Genomic DNA, 12295 nt, shown 5'->3' with positions numbered 1-12295 from the left:
GAAATATGAAAATCTGAATTCAAATAACTATTTTCTTAAAAGGGTTTCTAATGAATAAAAGCAAAAAAAAACTACCAAAGAAAATAGGTAAAAGTAGTCACTTACCTTTGATATGGTAACATTCCAAATCCTGTAAGCACTAGTGCTCTGTTGCAACAGCTGATCCTTTACTTCCTGCCACTTGGCCTGTGCTGGTTTCACTTCTTGTGCCTTCCCCTTGCCCAGCTTCTTGACTGGACGGGGTTCACGTACAAGCTGATCATTACTACTCGACCTACCCCAAATACACTGCTTTAGGTGAGGGCAGAGTTCTCCTATGGATTGACATAACCGTGCCATGAAAAGAACAGCATTGAGATTGCAATCCTTCGGAGAGTATACGCAATTTTGCAATCCTTCTTCTGCAGTTTTAAGCTCCACTTTCACACAGTCCAGGATATATTGTACACAAGAAAGGCAATGTGTCCGTAGCATTTCTTCAACCTTAGCTGTATCAGCGTACCTATCAAATGCGGAATTCTGTAGCTGCAAGGATGAGTGGTCATTTGAATTGTCCTTAACAGTAGAAGAATCTGGCGGAAGGTACATGACTAAATCATCCAATTTAACTTTTAATTTGGAGTCAAGTGCAGAACAGAAACTTTGAATGCAAAGTGTGAGAGCTTGGGCCTTCATGGAGAGTCCACTCTTTACAAACTGGCTACGATTTGCAATGCTGACCCAGGCAGTGTCTGATAAAAGGTCATTACTGCTCTCTGACCAAAGAAATGCAGCAACATTGTACTCAAACTCAACAGCTTTATTCAGAAGAACATCGAAGTTCTTAACATGAAGATCCTGCAGAGCTGAAACTAACAGCTGCTTGGAACTGTTCGAGATGGAATCCAGACCTTCTTTTGTCAATGCCTATTAACAAAAAAAATTGAAAAGGGTTTCATTATGTGTCTAGTAGAACCAAGATCCCCAATGCCACCCACAACAACCATTTTGTTAATGTTACTTAAACTTAGAATTTTACAAACTAAGATACAGTGTTCCTTTATTTTGATCTCACTTTGACACTAAGTATTTTAAATACAATTTTAACAAACTTACACACTTAAGCCTTAAATGAACACCAAACTAAAGAAGGCGCCACTGCAGCAGCCACCAAAAGCTTGTCAAAAGATGTAAGTTTCACAAGTGATCTTCATGGAGGAGAGGAAGTTAAAGAGGCAAAGAATTTTAACAGAGTTCCAGATCATGGGAGACAACAAGGTGCAGAGCCGGATGAACACAGCAGGCCAAGCAGCATCATAGGAGCAGAAAGGCTGATGTTTCGGGCCTAGACCCTTCATCAGAAATGGGGGAGGGGAAGGGGGTTCTGAAATAAATAGGGAGAGAGGGGGAGGTGGATAGAAGATGGATAGAGGAGAGGATAGGTGGAGAGGAAACAGACAGGTCAAAGAGGCGGGGATGGAGCCAGTAAAAGGTGAGTGTAGGTGGGGAGTTAGGGAGGGGATAGGTCAGGCCAGGGAGGACGGACAGGTCAAGGGGGCGGGATGAGGTTAGTAGGTAGGAGATGGGGGTGCAGCTTGAGGTGGGAGGAGGGGATAGGTGGGAGGAAGGACAGATTAGGGAGGCGGGGACGAGCTGGACTGGTTTTGGGATGCGGTAGGGGGAGGGGAGATTTTGAAGCTTGTGAAATCCACATCAAGTAGATGTTCACCTGCACATCTGCCAATGTGGTATACTGCATCCGCTGTACCCGTTGTGGCCTCCTCTACACCGGGGAAACCAAGCGGAGGCTCGGGGACCGCTTTGCAGAACACCTACGCTCGGTTCACAATAAACAACTGCACTTCCCAGTCGCGAACCGTTTCAACTCCCCCTCCCATTCCTCAGACGACATGTCCATCCTGGGCCTCCTGCAGTGCCACAACGATGCCACCCGAAGGTTGCAGGAACAGCAACTCATATTCCGCTTGGGAACCCTGCAGCCCAATGGTATCAATGTGGATTTCACAAGCTTCAAAATCTCCCCTGCCCCTACTGCATCCCAAAACCAGTCCAGCTCGTCCCCGCCTCCCTAACCTGTTCTTCCTCCCACCTATCCCGTCCTCCCACCTCTAGCCGCACCCCCATGTCCTACCTACTAACCTCATCCCACCCCCTTGACCTGTCCGTCCTCCCTGGACTGACCTATCCCCTCCCTAACTCCCCACCTACACTCACCTTTACTGGCTCCATCCCCGCCTCTTCGACCTATCTGTTTCCTCTCCACCTATCCTCTCCTCTATCCATCTTCTATCCACCTCCCCCTCTCTCCCTATTTATTTCAGAACCCCCTTCCCCTCCCCCATTTCCGATGAAGGGTCTAGGCCGAAACATCAGCCTTTCTGCTCCTATGATGCTGCTTGGCCTGCTGTGTTCATCCAGCTCTGCACTTTGTTGTCTCGGATTCTCCAGCATCTGCAGTTCCTACTATCTCCAGATCATGGGGCTTGGATGTAGCAGACAAAAGGTACTGCTGATGAGACAATGGCAGGGGGTTCATAAAAGAGCAGTTCCTGAAGAACCGCGTCTGGGAGAGACAGCGGTTGGAGGAGGAGGAGAGTTGCAACATTAAAGGAGGGGAAATAATAGTGATCGGGTGGTGGGAGTTCATGCATGGAATTTTAGCGCAAGGATAAGAATTTAAAATTTGATTTCTTGAACAGACTGGGAGCTAATTTAGATTGGTGCAGACAGAAGTGAGGGAAGAGCAAGTGCTGGCGCAAAAGACATAATATAGTTACAGATGAAGTAAGTTTTACAGAAGGAAAAGTATAGATGGGTAGGTGGGAAAACTTTGGGATGGGGTATGGAAGTCAGAAGGTTGGATGCTTTTCAACAGTGGATAGGTTAAAGCAGAAATGGTTAAAATTACAGGTGTGGATGCACTTGTTCTTCATGATGGAGAATGTAAATTTGGAAGCACAGCTTAATCTCAAGTAGGACATCAACATGGCAAACAACCTGGATCAGCCCAAGAAAGTGACATCTCTGCAGAAATAAAGATAACAACCTTGCTCCTATCTTAAACACGAAGTGGCTTTGTTCATTAACTTCAGAAAATGTGAAGAGTCATCCCTGGATGAATCAGATACTCTGCATCTCTTTGTTATGCTAAATTGGACAGTCCAGTGGTTGGCACTCCAACAGTCCAGATGGGAAGGTTAGGAAGATTGGCCATACGAAATTGCCTATAGTGGCCAGGTATGTGCAGCTGGGTAAATGCAGGGTTACAGGGATTTTGGATGGGTGGGGAGCTCTTCACAGGATCGGTGCAGACCTGAAGGGCTGAATGGGGATTCTAAATTGCTGGCAAATGAAAAATAAAACATAACTTCTTGAACATTTTAGAAATTGTAATGTAGACTAATGCAGATGTAAATTAATTCTCTCAACAATGAAACCAACTTCTGTGATTATTACAAGGGCCACAAAGAAAGTGGATCATATCCTTTCCTAAATACACAGATCCAAGCATAGATTTATAGCATGAGCCAATGTACATCAGTGATTTGAACAGTGAAAATAAAATATAGTAACATTATTGCAAAATTAAGCAGCCAGACATTCAGCCCACCAAGTCTGCATTGATTCCACAGGATCATGGTTGATCCGCCACCTCAATATCATACTCCCATTCTCTCCCCATATCCCTCGACACCTTTAGTGTCCATAAAACTATTCTTTCTTAAATACATTCAGTGACTTGGCCTTCAAAATTTTGTGGCAAAGTATTCCACAGGTTCCCCACTGAAAGAAGGAACTTATCCTCTACATAACACTGAATGGCATTTCCAGTAACCTGAGACAGTGACGCCTTGTTCTAGTACATGCATGGAATTTTAGCACAAGGATAAGAATTTAAAATTTGATTTCTTGAAAATTTTGTAAATTTCTGAGATCTCCTACCATGCTTCTGAACTTCGGTGAAGATAAGCACAGTTAACATAATTTCTTCTCATACTCAGTGAGAGAAAGAACCTAAATCTCTAAAAAGCACAACGCTTGCTTGCATTTGATAGGAGACGTCTTGATGTTAACTACCTGTAACCTGTCAAGGAAGAGCTGCTGAAGGAAGTCCTCCCAGAACGAGAAAGGTTTCTCTAATAGTCGGCTGCACAGAGTTTCCCAATTCTGACTTATTGATTCACTAGTTAGGAGTTCCCACACTGCATCTCGAATTCCAGCAAGACCCTTCAGACTTTTCACATAGATCAGCAGGTTCCCAATTCCAATCTTTATATCATCCTTACACCTTTATTTAAAAAAAATGAAAGAAAGTCTAGATCAGGTGTAGAAAGTTAATTGCATGTAATCTAAATATTATAATTAAACATAGCATATAGAACAAACATTTTGTTTTTAAAAACTACCTCCTATTTGCAAGATCTAAACTTATATACTTCTGTTAACAACTAGCTTTTGAAATTGCAATATTGGTATCCTGCATTCAGTTTTGCTGTTAAGTCTCAACATTTGTGTCTTTGCAATTTGAAAATTTGCTTATCCACACAAAACGTTCTGTACACCATTTCATCACAACCCAATGTTTGTTTAAATACAGTTGTCATAGAAAAAAATTTTGCAGAAAATGACAGATTATTTAAATGAATGGAACAAAACGAAGACATGGAAGATATGCACGTGCACTGTCTGTAATGTTGCTTATTTGAGAGTGTTTGCATGTAGGTTTTCGTTGTCATGGGGTTGGTTAGCTCAGTTGATGGACTGCTGATTTGAAACGTATAGTGACTCTACCAATGCTGATTTAATTCCCATACTGGCTGAGGTTACCATGGAAGTCCCGCCTTCTCAATGTCTCCCCTTGCCCAAGGTGTGATGCTCCTCAGGTTAAATCATCACCAGTCATCTGTTCGCTAATGAGCGCGCAACCCTATGGTCCAGGACGATGGCAACTTTACTCACATTCTCATTGCTATGGCAATTTCATTTGTAATTTAATAAGGGCAAGTGTAACATATTTTATGTTTGTTTTATTTAAAGTAAATTCCAACAGGGCATCTCTGTTTTTTAAAAGCACTGTTTTATCGTCTATCTTCTGTAGAAGAACTTAACACCAGTGAATGGCAACATTTTTCTGTACTGGCTATCATAATGGAGATTTCAAGATGGGGGCATGTTTTTAAGGTGAGAGGAGAGATTCAAAAAAGACATGAGGAGCAAATTTCTTACACAGAAGGTGGTTCACATGTGGAATGAACTTCCGGAAGAAGTGGTGGATGTGGTACAATTACCATGTTTAAAGACACTTAGATAAGTACACGAATAGAAAAGGTTTGGAAGAATATGGGCCAGGTGCAGGCAGGTGGGACTATTTTAGATTGGGATTATGTTCAGCATGGACAGCTTGGACTGAAGGGTCTGTTTCCATGCTGTATGACTTTATAATGCAAAAACATGATCTAACTACTAGATAGCTCTGTAGAGCAAAATTCTAAAATCCTTGCCATTCCATTACCAACTTGTACATAAAACAATTTATACACAACACTAATGGCATGGAAATTTGTGATAATGAAAACGATGCTCTTATCCAAGATAGGTGCTAAAGCAGATGCCAAGAACAAGCTAAGCATGTCATTATTATAATCCTATACCGGTGGTAAAAAAGTGTGTCTGTAAATAAAATTTCCAATCTAGTTTATTGCTGTGTACATTTCTCTCTTACAACAGAATTAGTTCACATCAGTTTGACTCAATGGCAGCACACTTGATAGGTGAGGTGCCATGGGCTTAAGATAAAAGGACAATATAGCATGCATTGTGAGGAGGAAAGTTTCAATTTTCAATTTGAATGAACTGTACTCCTTATATCAGAGGATCCCTACAGTGTAGAAACAGGCCACTCAGCCCAACAAGTCCACACCACCCCCTCCAAAGAGCATCCCACCCAGACCCACCCTTTCCCTGTAATCCTGCATTTCCCATGTCTAATCCACCTAATTTACACACCCTTGGACACTATGGACATTTTAGCATGGCCAATCCACCTGACCTGCACACCTTTGGACTGTGGGAGGAAACCAGAGCACCCGGCGGAAACCCACGCAGACACAGGGAGAATGTGCAAACTCCACATAGACCGTCGCCCAAGGGTGGAATTGAACCCAGGTCCCAGCTGCTGTGAGGCAGCAGTACTAATCACTGAGCCACCGTGCCGCCCTAAGCTGGTTTGATATATACATATCAATCCAATGAAATGAACTAATTGCCAATTTCCTTTCATAAATAAATGCAGTTTGATCTCAGATCATATTCAGAAAATAGTAGTTTAACTCCATAGGTAAACGCAGTTTGATTTCACTGGAGAAAAGAGAGCATTTTGAATTTACACATAACTAAAGGATTATTGTATGTATGATGCTCATTCTAAATTTTGTTTGCATTGGAAGGGCTACAAACTACTCTGTACAGTTCATTTGTCAAAAGTCACAGCTAACATAACCCTGCAATTTCTCCTAAAGACCTGCACAGCTTATGTATTTCAGTTACGATGCTTTCTGGTTTGATGCATGGCTGCGCATCCATAGGGAACCAACAGAGTTATGTAATAAGCAGTCTAGCACACCCCAAGCAGATCTCTGCTCACTTTAAACAGGTATGTCTACGCACAGAAATGTGGGCATCTCTTTGGTTTAAAAAGCACATCTGGATAAAGTTTGTGAAATTTCTACACAAACTTCTCATAAATAATTTTGAAAATGACCAGACACTGCTAAAGGCTCAAAATAGGAGAAACAAGCACACAAAGGGGAAAAATGGGAATGAGGTAAATAGCAAGTAGTAAAAACATCCAAACAGCCTTCATTTTCAAATTGAAAAAATAATTTCTGGGCTCTTTGGATTTGCTATTATTGCTAAATTCTGCAGTTAATCCACAAACTTTCTTATTCCAATCCCACTGGTTTTCTGCTCTTCAGTGTACAACATGCAAATAAAATTCAGTGGATTACATGTTGATCCATTGCTGAAGAGTGTCTCTCAGGTAGTCATGATTTATTGGATGAGCAAGAGTTCGCAGTGAAGGCTGAAAATCCACAATAGATGGTGGCAAGTACTTGAACCAGGACTCAGATTTCATCTCCTCTTTTAACACTGTGATTCCTTTATCTGTAAATGTGAAAGACAAAGATGTGCTTAATTGCTTGTGAACACAACCAAAAGATTCTCACCAACATTTCCAAATGACCACTGTAAATGAAAGTAATGATTTCTATCTCAGAAAACTGCATTTAAGACTACAGCTCTCATACAAGTGATTTTAACATGATAGAATGCAATGCTGGTGCTAGTGTTTTTTTCTTCCAGTGTAGCAGGATCAATTAGTTTCAAATTATACTACAGACACTTCTAAATCCTGGTGTACTCATTAGCACAAACTCATGCTGAAGCATCTTTCCTTGATTGCTTCTATCCTTTGCATTCTAGTATCTCATGCAAGCAATCATGTAGATTAAGACAGAAACCAAACAAGTAGATCACAAGTGGCCCCAAGAAGACTTTCCACATCAAGCAGATGTTCACCTGCACATCTGCCAATGTGGTATACTGCATCCGCTGTGGCTTCCTCTACATCGGGGAAACCAAGCGGAGGCTCGGGGACCGCTTTGCAGAACACCTACGCTCGGTTCGCAATAAACAACTGTACCTCCCAGCCGCGAACCGTTTCAACTCCCCCTCCCATTCCTCAGACAACATGTCCATCCTGGGCCTCCTGCAGTGCCACAACGATGCCACCCGAAGGTTGCAGGAACAGCAACTCATATTCCGCTTGGGAACCCTGCAGCCCAATGGTATCAATGTGGATTTCACAAGCTTCAAAATCTCCCCTGCCCCTACTGCATCCCAAAACCAGTCCAGCTCGTCCCCGCCTCCCTAACCTGTTCTTCCTCCCACCTATCCCCTCCTCCCACCTCAAGCCACACCCCCATCTCCTACCAACTAACCTCATCCTGCCCCCTTGACCTGTCCGTCCTCCCTGGACTGACCTATCCCCTCCCTAACTCCCCACCTACACTCACTTTTACTGGCTCCATCCCCGCCTCTTCGACCTGTTTGTTTCCTCTCCACCTATCCTCTCCTCTATCCATCTTCTATCCGCCTCCCACTCTCTCCCTATTTATTTCAGAACCCCCTTCCCCTGCCCCTTTTCTGATGAAGGGTCTAGGCCTGAAACGTCAGCCTTTCTGCTCCTATGATGCTGCTTGGTCTGCTGTGTTCATCCAGCCCTGCACCTTGTCTCGGATTCTCCAGCATCTGCAGTTCCTACTATCTCTCTCCACCCCCCCCGCTTCTTGTGTGAAGTGACAGATAATCTCCCAGTAGCTGGTCTCACTCACTATCTCCTTGTAAACTGCTCTCTCTACAAACTATTTATTGAAAAAAAAAAGAAAGGGGACAAACCTCAGTCTTTGAAAGAGGCAAATTCTCAACCAGTGGAAGACAGCATCGGAATGCAAACAATCTCACCTCATCAGCAAATAACCGACAGCGAACGGACAGGACCAAACAACTCCAACTCATGTGGTCCAAACTGGAGCTATCAAATTCTTTCTTCTTGATTGTTTCAAACCCTTAATATTTTGACTCTTTAGCGAGTCTGTATATCAATGTAATTTTTAAAAAGTGGTACAGTTTAAATTCATACATTATAAGTTAGCAAGTTGCTTTCTTGCCACTGGTTAAAAGCAGTTTAATTACAAGAAACGGGTATTTTCTAGTGAACGGAGAAACCCAGTGTGCAGCTTCCTTTAACTAGAATTACAGAGATGCCAAATTGGGCAATTCCGTGGCTTAATCAAATTTTCACATTTGGGACAACTCCAGAAAGGCTAGGGCTTGATTTCCACAACCCCACTGAGTTGTGACACCTGTTTTAAGCAAAGTGATTCACAGGCAAGCTTTTTCAATAAATGCATTAGATTGTAATCAGGAGCTAGAATCAAATTCATACTTTTCCTTCCAAGGGTAAATAATACAACTCACTTTCATCCTCATCTCCCATTCTGCCAGGATCAACTAATTCAGCTCGGAACCTCATCCAACCAGTAGAGTTCATTCGACCCAATGTTACCTCTACTTCATTGGGAAAACAGATTCATACTTTTAATTTGGCTAGACAGCTAAACACATTGAGGGAATTTTACATTAAAAGAAGTACCCTTAAATATTATTTAAATTTAAAAAGAGAAAATAGTATGGAGCAGAACAGAAAATGCTATTAACCACTCTTGAACCAGAATTTATTTTCTTTGTCACTAACTTATAATTTCAACTGACAAACAATTGTCATTTCATTAAGCTAGCAAAAATAATAGTTCTAGAATAATTTCCGTGGATATTTTACAAGCTTTTAATAGAAATTGACATCAATAAACCCATACATACCTGCTGGAGACTCACTTGTGATGGATGCCAAAGTAGTGAAGAGAAGGCCACAAGTCAGTTTGGTATCTGGCACTTTTCCTTCAGTCGATGTATAAAACACAGCTTGAGCCTGATACAATGTGGCAGCTAACAGCTCAACCAGTGAGCATACCTGTGCCTTAATGCCAGCACCTTAAGACATAACGAAAAATTAATTTAGGCAAATTTCTAAATATAAAGTAGCTTTTGTATCCTTAAGAGTACCATTGAGATAGAACAGACTCAACTCATTAGAATCTAATAACTGGCTACTGGCTAATTAGTTTTCATTACAGTTTTTCTTTTTAATTTTTCTGAAGACCAGATTCAAACACTTTCTCCTTTTCCTACAGAATTAGGTCTAAGCCTGGTGCTCACCATGGTGCGGTTGGTTAAGTAACTGCTGAATTGCTGATTTCCTAGCTAAAAGGAAATCAGCGAGAGCTTGGCGTGGTGAACTATCTTCCAGGAGCATTATGGCACATAGAGCTTCTGCAATAGCTTGATCTGATATTGCTCGTCCCTTCAGCAGTGTTTTACTCTCTTGTAAAATGGATGCTCTAGAGGAAAAAAAAACCCAACATAAATTTAGAAACTTCATGACTGTTCCTTAATTTCACAAATAATTAATGCTAGGCCTCGAACAGATATTTCATTCTTCAAGATTCATTGAAAAACCAAGAATTTTATGGCCTGAATTTTATGGTTTTCTGATAAAGGGCAAGTCACATCCGTTTTGGTGGAGCAATGTGCATCAAGACACTGAGTGAATTTCTCGCTGAATACTCACTAATACTCCCCGTGAAGACAGACAGCTGAATAGTTAAGAGCAATGAAATGTAAATAGCCGTGGTAAGCCTGGATTCAAGTGCCACATACTCCAGAGGTGTGTCATAGCACATCTGAACAGATTGCCACAAGAGTCCAAATACATTTAACCAGGAGTGGTGTCCCTACCTCTGAACCACGAGACCTGGGTTTCAATCCCATCTGCTCCAGAGGTGTGGAATAACATCTCTGAACAAGCTATTTAGAAAATATCCAAGAATGAGAGTGTAGGCTGTTGTGGTGCAGTAGAGAAGTGTCCCAAAGTCTGGGCCAAGAGACCACAAATTCAAGTCCCATCTGCTCCAGACGTGAGTTGCAACATCGGTGAACTGGGTGAGGAAAAAGCAGTAACGAGAACATGCACACTTCTGTTTATCTAAAGAACCTGATAGAATTTATGTTATTTATGTACAATTTGAGTAATTTATTCCATGATTTGGCTGTCAGCCCTGGTATAATTGTTGAACATAGATTGAATATTTACAGTATAACTATATTCACGGCTTCTTATTTTTCTATTCAGGTGATGGTAACGGTATAGTGGTATTTTCAATAGATTAGTAACCCATAGCCCCATCTTAATAATGTGGAGACATGGATTTGACATGGCAAATGCTGAAATTCGAATTCAGTTAATAAGTCCGGAATCATAAAAGCTAGACTAATGGTAATCAGAAACCACTGCCGTTGAAACCCATCCAGTTCATTAATGTTTTTGAGGGAAGAAAAATCTGCTATCCTCATCTGATCTGGCCCACGTGACTTCAGACCCAGTCATACATTTGACTCTCAATTGCTCTCTGAAATGGCCCAGCAAGTCACTCTGTTTAAGGGCAGCTGATCAAATGCCAGGTTTGCCAGAAGCACACATATCGCATGAAAGAAAAAAAGAGCCTCGGAAATCTCAAAAAAATAGCTGTCAGAAGACTAGGTAAGGAGTGTAGCCATACCTAGTATCAGTTAGTTCTGCAGAAACTTGGATCAAACCTCAAGCATGGGTTAGTCTTTTTTTTCCTCCCAAAATGTCTGGCACTTGCAATCAAGCGCATTAAGGATAACTGGACCCAAAAACTTGAAAAAGAAAAGAAAAGAAAGCATTCTGGACAATTATTCACTGTTAATGTCTGAATGCTTTTTTTTTCTTCCACCCAACTATAAAATCCCAGCAACAAATCAGATCATCTAAATCAAGATGAACAATTCTTTAATGAATAACTGGGAACCATAGAGGAATAAACCAACAAAGTCGTACACTCTGCTGTAAAAAATTATGCTAATTCATTCTCTTATCAGAAGTAAAATCTACTTAGATCCAAGGTTGGCTAGGTTTCCAACCTCCTGAAAGCACTCAGTATTTGGCACATCTGACTTACATCCATGCAATCATCTGTTGACATATTTACAAGTTTACCAAGCATGACGTTTGGCTGTAATACAAAAAAGGTACAGTCCCATTCAGGAAACTGCTGCCTCTGGCTGGTGCCCCATCGATCACTCAATAGAACCAATATAAAGACAAATTTGAGCTCGGAATAGCTCGATCCTATCACATGCAGCACAGCACAGCACTACATCTTCTCAAACAAGTTACAGTTTGGCTCTGTCTTACAGTCCTGATTCACTGCAGTGTTGGCAATTCAGTAAATCAACAAGGAGATGGAGAAACCTTGGTGATGACTTTTCAATATAAAATTATGTCAGTCACCTCGAAAAGTGTCACATTACAGAGACGTTACAGACACCAAGAACAACAAAATGGGTACAGGGCCTTTAATGGGACAAACATGTCCCTGGAAAATTGAAAATAATATGATACTACATTCCATAACATTTGAAACTGAAGCAACCAAAATATTGCAAGTACACTTAGAAACTAGATGCAGTGGAAAAATTACAGTATTTTCAATGTTGGATAATACTGTTGAGAACTACGGTAACATTGCACACCTGCCCACAAGGGTACCCTGCTCTTTTCAGTTACAATATTGAATGCTTGATAATGTGTCTT

At 41.4% G+C, this 12295-nt stretch overlaps 1 protein-coding gene across 3 annotated transcripts in view; it reads right to left on the bottom strand.

The window, feature by feature from the left end:
• Window positions 1–12295, bottom strand: part of cog1 (component of oligomeric golgi complex 1) — a 37137-nt gene that overhangs the window by 16943 nt on the left and 7899 nt on the right. For all 3 annotated transcript variants that reach the window (XM_048610701.1, XM_020530767.2, XM_048610702.1), the window contains exons 3-7: window positions 9838–10019; window positions 9442–9612; window positions 7008–7164; window positions 4078–4288; window positions 106–906 (exon numbers count right to left, since the gene is read on the bottom strand). In XM_048610701.1, coding sequence (XP_048466658.1) covers window positions 106–906; window positions 4078–4288; window positions 7008–7164; window positions 9442–9612; window positions 9838–10019 — 1522 coding nt within the window. The remainder of the gene's footprint in view (window positions 1–105; window positions 907–4077; window positions 4289–7007; window positions 7165–9441; window positions 9613–9837; window positions 10020–12295) is intronic.

The sequence above is a fragment of the Rhincodon typus genome, chromosome 23 (assembly GCF_021869965.1).
Source record: "Rhincodon typus isolate 14 chromosome 23, sRhiTyp1.1, whole genome shotgun sequence".
Classification (NCBI taxonomy): domain Eukaryota; kingdom Metazoa; phylum Chordata; class Chondrichthyes; order Orectolobiformes; family Rhincodontidae; genus Rhincodon; species Rhincodon typus.
This window is presented reverse-complemented; position numbering and strand designations above follow the sequence as displayed.